General features: G+C 33.1%; 2 protein-coding genes across 2 annotated transcripts; both read left to right on the forward strand.

Annotated features, from left to right (window-relative positions):
• Positions 1-3068: 3068 nt before the first annotated feature.
• LOC129297190 (ribulose bisphosphate carboxylase/oxygenase activase, chloroplastic-like) lies at positions 3069-6169 on the forward strand. The gene is made up of 7 exons (XM_054935556.1): positions 3069-3267; positions 3936-4255; positions 4392-4583; positions 4751-5223; positions 5363-5644; positions 5800-5941; positions 6046-6169. Exons 1-6 carry the CDS (start codon positions 3223-3225, stop codon positions 5913-5915), a joined length of 1428 nt encoding a protein of 475 aa, XP_054791531.1. The 5' UTR covers positions 3069-3222; the 3' UTR covers positions 5916-5941; positions 6046-6169.
• An 8143-nt stretch (positions 6170-14312) lies between these two features.
• LOC129297189 (L-type lectin-domain containing receptor kinase S.4-like) lies at positions 14313-16911 on the forward strand. The gene is given in 6 exon segments (XM_054935555.1): positions 14313-14713; positions 14715-14810; positions 14812-15135; positions 15137-15452; positions 15455-16414; positions 16417-16911. Coding segments are annotated over 6 exon segments (2064 nt in total). The 5' UTR covers positions 14313-14611; the 3' UTR covers positions 16683-16911.
• The last annotated feature ends 328 nt before the right edge of the window (positions 16912-17239 follow it).

A 17239-nucleotide genomic window follows, 5' to 3' on the forward strand; every position in this document is an offset into this window, starting at 1 on the left:
CAATAATTTAAAGTTAATTATTAAATTACATTAATCACAACTGCATATTATAATAATAAATACAAGTGATCTTTAGGCTATAACAGTAATAACAACACGTAAGTCAAGCACAATATCAAATCATTGTTCTTATACTTTAGTTGAGATGTGCTAAGTTAATTACCTTTTTAAAAATAAAATAAGAAATAATATATAAATAAAAGTTATTAAATAGATAGATATGAGAATAAATTATATTAATATAATTAATATATTATAAAGAAAGAGATCGTTACATTTACTCCATATCATTAAAATTATCAATATAAAAAATTTTAGTTTTAAATAATAATTACAAATATTGAAATTATAATTGATATAATTAATATAAGTATACATTATATTAATATAATTAATATATTTAAAATAAAAATAATATATATAATATTTAAGACGGGAGATGACATCTCAATGATAATTTCATGTCCCATCCCAAACCTCTTTCTTATTCAATCCTGTAAAGTTTTATTCTAATTATTTTATGATCGAGATAAGACTCGTTTCAATATAATTGAAATGATATTAGATCAATTAAAATGGATTTATGTGCCTAAATAGGAATACCAAATAAGGTTTGGTGATTGTTTATTGATATTTGATAGGTCATGATGCCGTCATCATGACTGGCCCCAAATTGTTTACCCCTCGCCGTAACAAAATGTACAGAAAAAATAACACTTAAGTCTTGATTAATAAAATTAATATTAAGACTTGCAAATTTCATTAATTTCAAAAATATCTTAACAGTAACTTTTTTAATATTTACATGTCCTTTTCCCCTCACAAATGTATAAAGCTCTTTTAGAAGTTAAAACAACATTGATATTATGATATATCATATATTCGTATATCTCCCTTTTTTTCTTAAATTTATGTACATATTCTATGCAATTCACTTGAATAAAAGTTTTAATATTTTCTATAATGCGTTCGTAGCTAGGAAATGGGTCAGCTAAAACCATATGAACTTTCATAATATTTTTTTTTTTTTGACTTGATATGAACTTTTATAATATGGGCTTAGCCATTTAGGGCATGCTCGTAAGTCAATATTTCTTGTATAGGCTCACTTCAATGAATCTAGTTTTGGAAAATTTTTTAAAAAAATTAAATATAAAATTAATGATAAAAGGATAGCACATAAATTATAAACTGTAACATCAAAGGTATAATGGTCTAAATCTCAATTATACATATAATGATCTTTTGCAAATATAAAATTATAAGAATAAATATCCAAGAAAAAAAATTACAGACAAACTTGTGTCATGGAGCCCCCAACCACATGGGCTTATGTAGCGCTTTGTAAAAATCTTTCAATCCAATTTGATTTAATCCAACTCGAGACAAATTCGATACTGTCTAGTTTAAATAAAATTGGTCTTTTAGGATCAAAAAAACCAGACTCATCCTTCGGGTTGAACTGAACAAGTGACCGAGCATTTAGACCATTTGATTTTGTCCGATCCTATAAATTTAATTAATTAATTATCATTATTATAATAAGTTAATTTATAATAATAATTAGTACTTTTTATGTTTTATACTTGTGAATTTATAAATATTAAATAAAATTTCAGCATTGACCAATACCAATCTTCTCATTTTATGGGTGAAATTTGTTGTTAACTTGATGTAATGGATTTTAAATATGTTAAAGGTTATTTAATGTTGTTTAACTTGAATTATTTGTATTGCAATTAAAATACTTTTTGTTATTGTTAGATATTGCTGTGAATTTATAATTGTTGTTGTTGTGATAAATTTTATGTGACTATAATTAATTTTATTATATAAATTGAATTTATTATGTTAAAATAAATAACTACCTCTCATAAATGAAAAAGGAAAAAAAATAAAATGAGATGTTAGATAAGATTAAGATCAATCTCTTAATCTTACTAAACTAATCCAATTTTGTTCAGTTTCGGATTATACTAAAATCAGATCAACTCATGGATTACTTAACTTTCTCCTTTTTATGGTTTTTGTTCCGCTCATGGCCTCGTTTCTTTATTTGGGAATTGGGATAGATTTTTCAAGCCTGGCCTTTTATAATTTCATGGACTCTAAATGGATCTCATATGCACGCCTATGTGCTTGATCCGTGCCCAAAAAAAAAAAGACAATATATATATATATATATATATATATGATTATATATATTATAAAGTGTTGTGGACAGAAAAAGCATGGTAGTATTATCCCTTATGCATAGTTTTGTATGCTATGCAATGTATTCAATTATTCAACCAATATTAAGATTATTGGCCGAAAAAGGTCAATTTCTTTTTTCTTTTTATCCAAAAGGTCATTTTCTTAAGAGAACCTTCCCGACATAAGAAGAGGTACCACAAATTTGATTAGCTAATTAAAATTAGCTTATTTGAAAAAAAAATACTATCGAAAATTATACTGAATATCTTTAAAATATTATATTACATTTGTTGTTGGAGATCATAAAATTATAACGAGTCATGAGGATCTAAAGACTAAACACGATATACAACTTGACACAAAACACCTATAAATTCCTCAATATTATATAACCATGATCAGTGTTCAAAATCAATTGACTTGAACCGAAAAAAATATTTCAAACTTAACAAAGTCAAACAAAATGGATTAAAAAAGAAGTTCAAGTTGTATATAGTATATACAAGTTAATTAAAAAACGTTTATGCAAGTTTTCATAGAGAAATTATATATCTAACATTAACTCATTATTATATCTTATTATCTTTATTTGCGTAATAATTTGTAGGGAAATAAAAAAATAAAATTTTTGAGTGGTGAAGGTTGAAGCTTAGACAAAACCTCTAACGAGCGCAGTTCCGAGAAGCCTCGATTTTGTTTGTAAATGAAGTTTGGTCTGTCCTCAAAGCGAACGTTCAAAGGGCAAAACAAAAACCAAGGGCCACGTTGGAAGGCAGCCAAATCCACTGCTATTTTGTGTGGCTGTTAGTTTTTCTCTCCCCAAATATCCCATCTCTTGTTCTCTACTCTTTAGCTTTCGCTTTCGCTTCTCTCTATCCATCCCAGTCCCAGTATAAAGTCGTCCCTCTCACCTCTCTCTTTCCTTCACACCAAACACTTTGAAACTCTTCTCTATTTCGTCTTCTTCATCTTCCCTTCAATTCAACTCTCCTACCTGATACCACCTTTTTGGATTTGTATATAAGAATGGCAGCTTCAGTGTCCACCGTCGGAGCTGTTAACAGAGCACCGGTATTATGTTTTTTTCCGCCTTTTTCTCTTAGCACATCAACTGTTTGAGCCGTTGTTGCATCCGTTCAATGTGTTTTCTTTCACACTTCGTTTCATACTGTTGGTTGTGCTCTGTTTTTTTTTATGCTCTACGTTGAAATTTGGCTTGTTTTATTCGCTCTGTCTGCTCAAGTTTTGCTGGTAAAGATGGGATCATGCAATTCAACTAGTGTAGCTCTTGTTTCCATTAATGTGTTAAAAATTATGCTAAAGTAATACATGTATCTTCACTTTATGGTTTAACCTTATCAGCCTCTTTGATATTTGTCACTCTCTGTTCTATTAATTAAAATCAACCACAAACATTTTCTGTATTTGGATGTTCTGACTTCTGAGTTGAGACTTGAGATCTTGGGTTTTTCTCTCAGCTATCTAGACTGTTCGGATTTGTTGTGAAAAAACGTGTCTTTAGCTATCCAATTAATAGCTTCTGAGTTTTAAAAAAGTATAGCGCCTCTTTGACCACGTGATTAGTAATACCATTCTGGATCCCACTCTCTTAATTAAAATGAACCCTTGTTGTTATCTTGGATGTTGTGAGTTGGGATTTTGGCTTCTTGCAGTCTGGGTGTCTTCACATTTGTTCTTAAAAATGTATCCCGGTATTCATTTGGAAGCTATTGATGCAGTTGAACTTGAGTGGCTCCGCTGGAGCTCCGGTGACAAGCTCAGCGTTCTTTGGAACTAGCTTGAGGAAGATCAGCTCTAGGGTTACCAGCCAGAAGAATTTGTGTGGGAATTTTAAGGTTTCTGGGGCAATAGAGTATGATGAAGAGAAGCAGACAGACAAGGACAGATGGGGAGGGCTTGCCCATGACACTTCAGATGACCAGCAAGATATCACTAGAGGAAAGGGAATGGTGGACACTCTCTTCCAAGCTCCCATGGGTACTGGTACTCACTATGCTGTCATGAGTTCCTACGATTACATCAGTGCTGGTCTTCGCCAGTAAGTAAATATGATGATCCGTAGTTTAGAATTTTTGCAACATAGATACTCTTGGATAGGCCTCGATTGTTTTCATTCTAAGAACTTGTAAGAGCATAATGCTAATGTCTAATGTCGAACTTGAAAATGATGTAAGGTACAATCTGGATAACACTATGGATGGCTTCTATATTGCTCCTGCATTTATGGACAAGGTGGTTGTTCACATCACCAAGAACTTCCTGACTTTGCCAAACATCAAGGTTCCTCTTATTTTGGGTATCTGGGGAGGAAAAGGTCAGGGAAAGTCATTCCAGTGTGAGCTTGTCTTTGCCAAGATGGGAATCAAGTAAGTTCAATTCTTTTTGCTGTAAGGAATTCTTCGTTCTTGGAACAAAATAGTTTTCAAGTCATAGGAACAAAGTGTTGATGTTTTAGACTTGGGAACATATAAGAAAAGAATTGCTTGATTGCTACTCAACTGTTTGATCTGATACCCTTAATGAATTCTTTCAGCCCCATAATGATGAGTGCTGGAGAATTGGAAAGTGGAAATGCTGGAGAGCCGGCGAAATTGATCAGGCAAAGGTACCGAGAGGCAGCTGACATCATCAGGAAAGGGAAAATGTGCTGCCTCTTCATCAATGATCTTGATGCGGGGGCTGGTAGGCTTGGTGGAACCACACAGTACACGGTGAACAACCAGATGGTTAATGCAACCCTCATGAACATAGCTGACAACCCAACCAGTGTCCAGCTTCCTGGCATGTACAACAAAGAAGAGAATCCTCGTGTGCCAATCATTGTTACCGGTAACGATTTCTCAACTCTGTATGCACCTCTCATTCGTGATGGTCGTATGGAGAAGTTCTACTGGGCGCCCACTAGGGAAGACCGTATTGGTGTCTGCCAAGGCATCTTCAGAACAGACAATGTTCCCAAGGAAGATATTGTCAAGCTTGTCGACACCTTCCCTGGCCAATCAATTGGTGTGTTTCTATTCCCCTCTGCTAGTCACTTATAATCACAATTCAGAAATCTGAAAAGCACTGAAATGTAAACGAGATCAGATGTCAGGCTATACGTATGAAATGCAAATGATGACTTTTTGTATACAATTTTGTGCAGACTTCTTTGGTGCGTTGAGGGCTAGAGTGTATGATGATGAAGTGAGGAACTGGATTGCTGGTGTCGGGGTAGAGAATGTTGGGAAAAGGCTTGTGAACTCAAAAGAAGGTCCTCCAACATTTGAGCAGCCAAAGATGAGTCTGGATAAGCTGCTTGAGTATGGAAACATGCTCGTGCAAGAGCAGGAGAATGTGAAGAGGGTTCAATTGTCTGACAAGTACCTCAAAGAGGCAGCCCTAGGAGACGCGAACGAAGATGCCATCAAGTCCGGAAACTTCTACGGTAAGATCCTTCATCCTAATGTCCTTTGAAGCAGAGTTATAAGATGCAGACCAGCTCAACTGGTTTGTTTAACCTGCGGTTCAGGATTGAGACAGGATTAAGATTTGGACCAAATATGACGTAGAATAGGGTTGCCTAAATGTTTGTGGATGCAGGACAAGGAGCTCAACAGGTTCATGTTCCTGTCCCTGAAGGTTGCACAGATCCTTCTGCTGAAAACTATGATCCAACAGCTAGGAGTGACAATGGAAGCTGCACTTACAAATTTTAAGTGATTCCTTTTGTATTTCTGGGAAGGTATAAAAAAAATTTTTTGGGGGGGGGGGGGGGGAGATGGTGGAGACAGTGATAATAGCAACAAGTTTCTCACAATTGTCACTGTGTGTGCCAATATTCTACAGGCTTGTACATTTAAGGTGGCATGTATCTGAACTGGCACGACGTGTCTGTTTGCCGCTGCTGTAACTGGAACTAATGTCTATTGGACAAGTGAACATATATTATCTAATTGGTTGCATGGCGACAGACTAACTAATTGGTCCTTATAAACCCTACAAATATATAAAATAGTATAACATTATAATAAAATATAGTTTTTTGAAATCATATAGATGATTTATTTCTTAAATTCATGTACAATGCGGATTATAAGTAGTTTGCAAAAAAGAAAATTGCGATTATATGTAAGTACATAAGCGGATAAATGGTTTTTTTTTAAAAAATTGATGTTACAGTGTTTGGTAGTTTAAAATTTTAAGAGTGAAAATAAAATTGGGATAAGAATCTGAATAACAGGGAAGAACGGATTCCGGGGAGGCATTTGTGGCCCCACGGTCAATGTGTGTTGTAAAGTCTGGTTGCACCGTTAAGCATTTAATGTTATTGTTTCTTTTCCATATTTATACACTGGCTGTATGTTCAGAATAAGCAATAAAATCCTTGATTTCACGTGACACAGAGCCCATCGCCACTTGGAAGAATTGTGACAATAACATAAACTCAAACCAAACGCAACTTTATAAACAGATATGCAATAATAGCCTTGATACTTGAACTTCATTTGCAAATGGCGGAAGCCAACCCTTAACTTTGTCACCCAAAAGTATTATATTTGTATAACATATGAAAATTTACAGAATGCGGGACAGTTACTTGGTTTAAATTTAATTGTAATATTTTGCATAAACTACAGTTTGCAAACTAAAGTTAGACTAAAATTCGTTATTATAAGGTAATTTATGTTTTAAATATTTTTTTTAAAAAAGTTAATTTAAAATTGAAAATTGTGTAGATAATATAATTAAAAAGATAATTTTAAATATAGGAAGAATCACATCAAGGACCCTTTGAGAAAATTATTCAAAGATAATGACTAAAATAAATCTCATTCGAGAATAGTCAATGTAATTAAGGTAAAAATTTTAAAATATGGCTTTTGGTCTAACCATAATTAAAAAAAAATCATTTACCAGCTACTTTTAATCTAAAGATATTTTTTTTTACTCCTAATTAATTTTTAAACTTTCAAAATAGTAGTTTAAGCCAATTAATCTTTAAAAAGGGACCCCGTGGTCCGTGGCGCTGTGGAGGCGAATCCAAATATGATGAGTTATTTTCAAGCTGAAGGTTGAGGATAGATAGGAAATAGAATAACGATGGAGGGAGGGATAAGATTGAAAGGCATCGTTAATGGGTTGCTTGTTTTTTTTTTTTTTTTTTTTTTGTTTGAGCCAAAGATCGTCGTGGGTTGAAACTCTGGAGACAGAATTTTATTCTAATTTTCAAGAATTTAAGAATGAGGCGTCTCTGTGTGAAGGCACATGGTATTAATATTTAAAACATGCGCTGCGTTGCGTTCATTGTGTCTAAAAATTCTAGCTGATGAGCCGCAGGCTAGCAGCCACCAAATTTCCAATTTCTTCTTGTTATTTTTTTTAAAAAATATTTCTTTCATTTTAAATTATAAAATATTTTTAAATAAAATCTCACATATTAATAAATATATTAAATATACTTAATAATTTTATCTTTTAAAAAATAAGATATAAAAATTTTAAAAGTACCTATTATTTTATATATTACAAAAAGATAAAAATTAATTATAGAGAGAAAGTATAATATTAAAATTGATGCATTCAATAAAACTTTAATCTATCATAAATATTTTATATTTAGGATAGAAAAATTCTTTTAAAAGTATCATATAATTTAAAATGGAGGTAACATTAATCATGCACTGTTATAGCAATTATTACAGTCTTCAATTCTTGCCTGATATTAATCTTAAATAATTAAATTATTCATAAAATATAAAATAAAAAAATAACAGCCATCCTCGTTGTCAATTGTGTTGGACACACGACCATCGCCAAAGAGGGTCATCGGCCACTAAGCTAATGTGATCATTTAATAATATACAGTAAATATATATATATATATATATAGTCACAAAGTTTGTAAATTACTTTTTATATTATAATATAACGGTTATTTTAAAATAGTAATTATTATTTTACTAATGTTATTTTTTAATCTGACATATTAATTATAAATTAAAAATTTTAAAAACTTCATGCATTTTACTTATTAAAATCTGAATACATTATTTTAATCACAAAAATAATTATTGTTAAAATATGAATATAATATTTAATAATAAATGATTAACATTTTATAATTTATGCCCATTTTATTATCCTTTTTATTAAAATTTGAATTGATATTCGTTGATAAAAGATTGATAATAAAAATTTTTAAAATTTTTGATAATAAAATGATTTTTTCTATAATTGATTTTTATTTCAAGTCATCTTTATTAATTTAAAATTTATTTTTACCTAAAATTTAAGATTTATTTAATCTTTTCCATTGAAATAATATAATAATAAATATTTCCCCACCAAAAAATATAATAATATTTTATTAATATATTTAATGTACATGAAATTGAAATGATAGCACCTACTAGACTACCGCTAGGTTGTTCTCGACCGTCACGTGCTCTAATCTTTAAACAAAATTAAAATCTCACTTGTAAATCCCCTCAATCCTCGCCAAGCAGCTGAAGCATTAATTTTAAAATTTGTAAGACCCCATTCCATCTTCTCTGTATTTTCCCCGCCGTCGTGGCTTACAAGATCCTGCCCTCCTCATTCTCTTTGTGCTTCGTTCATTCCCGTGTTCCAATCCCTATCATAATTGTTTCCTCACACACACACACACACACACACACACACACACACCACACATTTGTTGCTGTCTTTCCCACTTCCTCTCCATCTTTTCTGTTCATGTTTTTTTTTTAACAAACCAGCTGAACCATTCAAACCGCCTGTTCAGCTGGGTTTACCGGTTCAGTACCGGTTTAGGCAGTTTGCCACCAGTTCTTACATTTTTTATTTTTTGTTTATCTCCAGACCAGACACCAAGTCAGTTCCAGTTAAACTGACCGGTCCAATTCAATTCTGATGACCTTGCCAAAAATAATATTTCATATCCAATAAGAATTGTTAATTAAATCGTGTCCGTTTAATTAAATAGTTTGATGAATATTTCACTGTTGATTCTTTCCTTATGCACACTAGAATCCTATTAGACTATATTCTTGTTTGGTATGATTAAATAGTTTTTTATAAAATTAATTTTAAAATTAAAATTAAAATTAAAATAGAATTAAGTTTTAAAATATATTTGATATGGTTAAAAAATAGATGTAATTCTTATATTACTTTTGTTTGGTGTGTAAGATATGAAAATAAAATTATACTTCAAAGACAAAATTACTCATAAAAATAAAAGTAAAAAGATATTAAAAGCTTGATTGTGTTTTAATTTCCTCATGTTTTAATATATAAATAAAATATTACATATAAGTAAAGAATTTTATAAAACAAATATTATAAATATATAAATATATACAATACTATATTGTCTATATATACTCCCCTCATTTGAAAATGTAAGATATTTTTTTAGAAATTAGATGTTAAAAAATATAAGACATTTTTAGTCTTTCAAGATGTTATTATTGTCTTTTTTTTAAAGTGCCTCTATTAATGAATAACTTTATATTTATTGAAAGGTGTTTAATAGAAATACATATGAGAGGATATAATTAATTTAAAAGTATGTAACAACTTTATTAAGAATAAAATTTGGTTAAAATATTTTATATTTTTAAATGGAGAAAATATATAATAATAATTTATATAAAGATTTCTGTGCCTATAATGACCCCAAAATAGAGAAGAACATAGACGGCAGGTTAAAAAAAAAAAAAAGCTAAAAAGAAAAACTCAACTACCATCATTTGAAAGACTAGAAGTTTCTAAAGGCACAAGACTTATGCTTATATAATTTATAGGGTAAAATTATCTTTTTAATTTTTTTATAAAGATAAAATTGTCTTGAAAAATAAAATTCTTGAAATTAAATTTCATAGTTTTAAACAAAAAATTTAATTCAGGATTTTTTAATGAAATTACCATTCATGAAAATTCTAATTCATATATACCAAAGGTCAAGATTTCTATCTCAATTTCATTTTTATCTTTAATATTTAACTCTATCAAATAAGGTTTTAGTGATTTTACAATTTTTCAAGTCTTTGATGTAGCTGGCTTTTGCCTCTACACTGTAACAGTTTCCTTCAATGAAATTTCACTTTCCATTTCAAAAACAAAAAAAAAAAAAATTGGTCCTTTTTTTTTTTTTACTAAACAAGGATAGGTATAACTACTTAAAAGACAAAACAAAGCAAGGCTGCTTGACTCATAGGCTGACAGCTGGATTTCTCCCTAAAGTAAATATCCTCATAAATGTTGGGAACTTCAAAACAAATATGCAGAGAGTCATCTCCAGCATGCGCCCCTCTTGCCATCTGATCAGTACAGAAAGTGGCTTCACACAAAGCACGCAACACTGCATAATTAGTCTTACTAAATAATGTAGACCGCACATGGAGAATCTCTTCCATAAAAAGATGATCGGGTGATGTCCCTCTTGCAATTAGATTAATTGCTTCCAGTGAATTCGAGTGTATTTAGACCTTATCGAGATTAAGCATAGCAAACACTTGGATGCCTTTTCGTATAGCCATAAGTTCCGCAATTGTAACAGGGATTTGCCCAAGCTTCATCCTGAAACCAGCTAACCATTCACCTTTGGAGTCCCTTAATAACACCCCCACATGTAGCTTGGGAGTTCTGTAAGACCGATGCATCCACATCTACATGGAAGACACCTTACTTATGACTTATCTTCCTGATCTAACAAGCTTTGAGAGCCACAATCCTCAAGGAGCCCAAAATTCTTTTCTTCCAACAGTTGTTGTTGGCACAAGAAAATAGTATTACTAACAAAAGGGTAATAACCCCAAAAAATTCTTCAACAGCCACCTGTCCACAAAAGCTAGCATATATGGCAAAAAACTTTAATTCATGGAAAGCCAATCCATCGATTTGAACCTGCTTTGTGGAAAGCATTTAGTAGATCTAATCTTGCAACCTGCAAGAAAAAAGGAATCATATATAAAGGGTTAATATTGGCCTCCCAAATCTCTCTAGCTATTTTACAGTCTCTTAGAATATCTATAAGAGTCTCATCTCTCACATTCAAAAAGACATGATTCACTCAGCACAAGACCTCTATGGGCTCTAATGCCTTGTTTGGATGGGAAGAAAATATGAGAAGAAAGAAAACATAAAAAAAAAAAGAATTTTTCCCTATTTAGATGAGGAGGAAAAAGTCAGAGAAAAAAAAATTGAGAAGAAAATGGGGTGTGAGACTCATTACATCTTGCCTCAATTTTTTTTTTTATAAGTAAAGAGATTTTAAAAGTAAAATATTTTTTCCATTGTCTACCCTCCCATCCGCCTCTTTGTTTTTGCGCTCGACCCCATCTTCTACCAAGCAGTGGCTCGTCTTCAGCAGCTTTGACCTCAATGAAGAAGACGATGAATGGCGAGCTTGTATTATATTTTCATTTTGTTTATCTAAATATATGATAATATATACTTTTATGTTATTATATTTAATTTTAAAGAGTGCCCACTTTTGATTTTAAAAATATAAATGACATATTTTTACTAATTATTTGATTTTAAATATAATATGAAAATAAATTTTTAAATATAATTTTTGCTTTTATTTTATTTTTAAAGATAATGAAACATGTTGGTAAAAAAAAAAGATAATGAAACATGATATGTAGGGGCATATAGACATTATGATATCTATTCATTTTTTTACTCTCTATTTTCTCTTATCTATTCAAATAAAAAGAGTGATAATATTTTTTTTAGTTTTATCTTCTTTTCATTTTTTTCCTTTCAACTTTTTTTTTTTAAATAATCTAAATGAAGCCTCTCATGCAATACTTACCAAAAGAAGCATCTTAATGTCTCAGGAATGTGCCACTTCCATAGGCCTTTCCAAAGGCTACTCGTTTGCTGGTTATTTCTTGTGTGAAGGAATTTGTAAACTGAACTCACCATGAATCATCCATCATTAGATGATTTCCACCAAAAGGTATCGTCTACAAGCATATTTAGTGGTTTCATCATGATGATAGAATCAACAATCTCCATTGGGAGGAAGCTAGCCAACTTAACAACATCCCAATTCCCATCCGAAAGAATAAACTCATTCACCTTGGCTTGAGAGTTGAACGAGTCAACATCAGTTTTACCAGCTGATTATGAGAGGTTGGTTAGTTGGAGACTTAATATCCTACCAAAATGTTGTTGTCATACCATTATTCACTTTCCTACTAACTCCTTGAAGGAATAAATCCCATAATTTAGTACCAGTCTCACCTTCGGCTTTCGGACATGTTTTCGTCTTGAACATTCCATGATGTCGTAGATTCTGGACTGCGTATTCGCAGATATATAAATCCCACAATTTAGTAACACTGTTCCAGATATGGGAATTCCTTCTTCTTTTGATGACCGTGGGTGACATGATATCACCACATTTATATTTACAACTGAGGCATTTAATCCAGAGTGCTTCTTTGCTGGACCGGATCCCCTGAAAGCCTTGCTCTGATTATGAAGATCCTTAAAACCTAAAATCTGCCCTCATTCTCACATCTCTTCACCTTATCCCAAGCACTAAATGCATATTTTTCCCCTCACCGTAGATTCATTTCCCATCGGAGTCAGACATGACGTGCATCACAGTGGGTCCCCTGAAAGTGACAGCACAGGGAAAGAGCACCACAGGGAGCGAAACAATCCAAATCTATCAAAATAGGACCAAATAACAGTTCAGATCAAATAAGAACAGTAATTAAGTTCCTTACCCCCCCCCCGCCCCAAACAAAAAAGTAATTAAATTGTGTCAACTTAGATAGTAATCCCGAGTCGTGTTTAATATTTTTTGGGAGAGCTTTATTGTTAATATGATTTTACCCGAATAATGAGTAATTATGTCTTAAGAAAACCTTGATCCTCATTTAACATTTTAAAAAATTAATTAACTAAAATGCCCGAATTTGTATCAAGAAGATTTTTTTTTTTGTAAAACTTTCAAATCATGACTCATAATCCAATTGAAAATCCTTAAAAAAGGGTCTTGCTGGAAATGATTTCGTACTTGTTTTTCATGTTCTAATTGTTATGTCTAGAATAGAAGATTGAATAAAAAATATGGAAAAACACTGGTTCCAGTTCCCACACTTTACTTAAATTTTAATATATATTTTAATACTTTATTTTCGATGTTCTAATTTCATATAAGCTTTAAAAAACAATTTTATTAAAAATTTTATGTTAACATCAGTTTAATATATAAATATAAAATTAATATTCTCAATTGATATGTTGGTATTTATTAATACCATTTGTGACATATTAATGTCCCTTTAAAAATGTAGAGATATTTATTAATACCATTTGTGACATGTTAATGCTCTTTTAAAAATGTAGAGATTATTGTTGTAGACAGAAAAAAGTGTATGAACCTGACACATTGAAAATAAAATATAAGAACTTATATCAAAATTTGAGTAAAGTGTAGAGATACAAAATATTTAGCTGAAAATGATTCAAACCAAGGTTCTATAAATTCAACTTTTATTTGGCCAAAAATAAATAAATTTTAACTTGCATGCATTGTGTTTTCAATTTATTTTTTGAAATTTTTATTTTATAAAATTTTTGCCGGTGAATTGGATTGAGGAGAATTTTTGGCATTTTTAAAATTAAAGAAGAAATTTAAAAAAATACTTAATTGAAAATCATACTAATTAAGCTTTCAAGATCTCTAACTTTTATATATTGTCTTCCACTTTAACTATTGTTAGTTTTAAAATTCAAGATTGAATATTAAAAAAATATTGCATTAAAAATAGTTTCTACTAATTTTTAAAGATTTTCCACATATGATTTGTCCAGCTTAGTTTCTGGAATTTTAAAATTGGTATAAAAAATAATTAAACATAACATTTTAAGTTTTTCAACTTTTATATTAGTTTTTCAATTAAACTATATAATATAAATAAAAAAATTTAAAGCAGCTTTTCTCTGTTATAAACGTGAGGATATTTTAGTCAAATATTTAATATTAGATTAATATTAGATTGTATATTGAATATATAATTACCTTTATTAAAAGCACATCTATGCATGATGAAAAAAATGTCTTTGACAGAAAAAGCTCCGAGTTTGAGATTGTACACTGAAAACGCACGTCATTCATTGATCGCCCTTCTTTCCATCGGTCCTCATGAAAGTCAAGCAAAACCATTATCATCATTATTTTCTATTAAGGGCTGCTTCTCTTTCTCATCTCTCTGGCTCTTCACCGTCACAGGCAAGCACGAGCTCATAGCGAAGCTCCTTCTCTTATTCTCACGGGCACCAAACGCCACTTTTACCCTCGCCACCTTTCCCTTTCTTGCTTATCTACTTCATGTAACCCCCTATTCCTTTTCTTCATATTCCTTAATTCATTCGTATTATAATGGCCACCCTGTTTCTCTTACTCTCCTCTGTTTTCCTCTTCCTTCTGATTCCTTCGTCTTCCCAGCTCGACGAAGTTTTCTTCCGGGATTTAAGGCGCCGGAGCCAACATAACCCTGAACGGAGTAGCAGCAATCGAGAAAAACGGAATCTTGCGGTTGACGAACCAGACAAATAGGTTGATGGGTCATGCTTTTTATTTCGTCTCCATTCCAGCTCAGGAACTCCTCTACTGGTCAAGCTTTCTCCTTCTCTGCTTCCTTTGCTCTCGTCACTGTCCCTGTGTTCTTCAAGCTCGGTGGCCATGGCCTGGCTTTCACGATAGCAACTTCCAAAGATCTCAAAGCCTTGCCAAGTCAGTATCTTGGCCTCCTTAATTCCTCCGATATCGGAAATTTCTCCAACCATTTACTCGCCGTCGAGTTCGACACTGTCCAGGACTTCGAGTTCGGGGACAAGAACGATAACCATGTTGGAATCGACATCAACAGCTTGGTCTCTAACGCATCTGAGACTGCTGGGTATTACATACACCGACGATTCGGGCTTGAAGAAGCAAGATCTCAATATCTCCGGTGGGACGCCGATTATGGCTTGGGTAGATTACGATTCGGCTGCAAATCTCTTGAGCGTTACTCTTTCTCCTTTCTCGACAAAACCCAGAAAGCCGCTCTTGTCGTTCCCTGTGGATCTCTCACCGATTCTTAAAGATTATATGTATGTTGGGTTCTCTGCTTCCACGGGACTTCTCGCTAGCTCCCACTACATCTTGGGTTGGAGCTTCAAAATCAATGGTCCAGCTCGATCCCTCGATCTCTCTTCTCTCCCACATCTTCCTGGTCCGAGAAGCAACCGACAAAGCTCATCATCGGCGTGACGGTGCCGGTTATATTTATTGCGTTATCCGCGATAGTAATCGGTGTTTATTTGTTCAGGAAAATAAAAACCGCCGACATAATAGAAGCGTGGGAGCTAGAAATCGGACCCCATCGATATTCCTACCAAGAGCTCAAGAAAGCGACAAGAGGTTTCAAGGACAAGGAGCTTCTCGGACAAGGTGGGTTTGGTCGAGTGTACAAAGGAACACTCCCGAGTTCGAAAACCCTGGTGGCAGTCAAACGAGTTTCCCACGAATCCAAACAGGGCCTTAGGGAGTTCGTCTCTGAAATCGCCAGCATTGGGCGTCTCCGTCACCGGAATCTCGTTCAACTCCTGGGCTGGTGTCGCCGGCGAGGCGACCTCCTCCTCGTGTACGATTACATGGCCAATGGTAGCTTAGACAAGTACCTATTCGACCAGCCGCAAAATATTCTCACTTGGGAACAAAGGTTCAAGATCATAAAAGGTGTTGCTTCGGGTCTCCTATATCTCCACGAAGGATACGAACAAGTCGTTATTCACAGAGACGTTAAAGCAAGCAACGTCTTGCTAGACAACGAGCTCAACGGGAGGTTAGGAGATTTCGGTTTGGCTAGATTATACGAGCACGGGGCCAACCCAAGCACGACCAGAGTGGTGGGCACATTGGGCTATTTAGCTCCTGAGCTACCTCGAACTGGTCGAGCCACCACGAGCTCCGATGTTTATGCTTTTGGTGCTCTGATGCTGGAAGTGGTCTGCGGAAGAAGACCTATTGAACCAAAAGCTTTACCAGAAGAGCTGGTTTTAGTGGATTGGGTGTGGGACAATTACAGAGAAGGGAAGTTGCTGGACGTGGTGGATCCAAAGTTGAACGGTGAATATGATGAGACGGAGGTAGTGATGGTTTTGAAACTGGGTTTGATTTGTTCCAACGATGTTCCAATAACAGGCCAAGTATGAAGCAATTGATGATGTTTTTGGATGGAGAAGTGGAAGTGCCAGAGAGTTTGAGAAAGCCAGGTGGAGGAGGGAATCATAGCCGTGAAGGGTTCGATGAGTTCTTGTTCAATTCGTTTGCGTCTTCTTCGTTTGGTGATAAGATGAGTGCGAGTTCTTATACTGGACACAGGGAGACATATGGTACTCATTTTGCTTCTTTTAATACTACTTCAGCTCTGTCTCTTCTCTGTGCCAGAGGAGAAACAAGGTGATGATTGATGATATATTGATACATACAATTTGTCATGTACTCAGATTTCTGGTTTTGATTTGAATTCGTTTGTTGTACAATTGTATCACGTCTCATTGTAGAGAGAAAATTTTGATGCTGCTGCTGATTGGACCAGAGTTGCATACAGTGACTCTGTTAGATTTTAGCCTGGATTCTTGAGGCTGGCAGATGTTTTGCTTATTGGATGAAGAATTTTGTTCATTTGCTTATATGTGCTTTTGGTCACATGATTCTGTTTATGAAGAGAAAAAAAAGACAGACCAATTCTGCAATTATGCTGCTTGAGTTCTGTATTAGATTGTCCCAGGAGCTCGATGAAAACTGCTAAATGAGAAATGGTTTTGTGTGCAGTTCCATTCCCATAATCAAAAAGTCCATTAATCGTTTCTCATTTTGGTAGACCCGCACTACAATTAACGGGCTTTTTTACTAACATGCTATAAACAGTAAACAAATTTACTTAAAATGTTGTACCATCAGAAATATTTACAAAATATTATATCAAAATGTGTTCACAGTAAATGAGTTTTCGTATGT

This window comes from Prosopis cineraria, unplaced genomic scaffold (assembly GCF_029017545.1).
Source record: "Prosopis cineraria cultivar Desert tree isolate PC_DT_omini unplaced genomic scaffold, ASM2901754v1 PC462, whole genome shotgun sequence".
Lineage (NCBI taxonomy): Eukaryota > Viridiplantae > Streptophyta > Magnoliopsida > Fabales > Fabaceae > Prosopis > Prosopis cineraria.

Coding starts and splice junctions, on each gene's coding strand:
- LOC129297190 (XM_054935556.1), top strand. CDS start 3,223: ATGGCAGCTTCAGTGTCCACCGTCGGAGCTGTTAACAGAGCACCG. Junction 4,584..4,750: donor TTTGCCAAGATGGGAATCAA/GTAAGTTCAATT, acceptor GAATTCTTTCAG/CCCCATAATGATGAGTGCTG. Junction 5,645..5,799: donor CAAGTCCGGAAACTTCTACG/GTAAGATCCTTC, acceptor TTGTGGATGCAG/GACAAGGAGCTCAACAGGTT.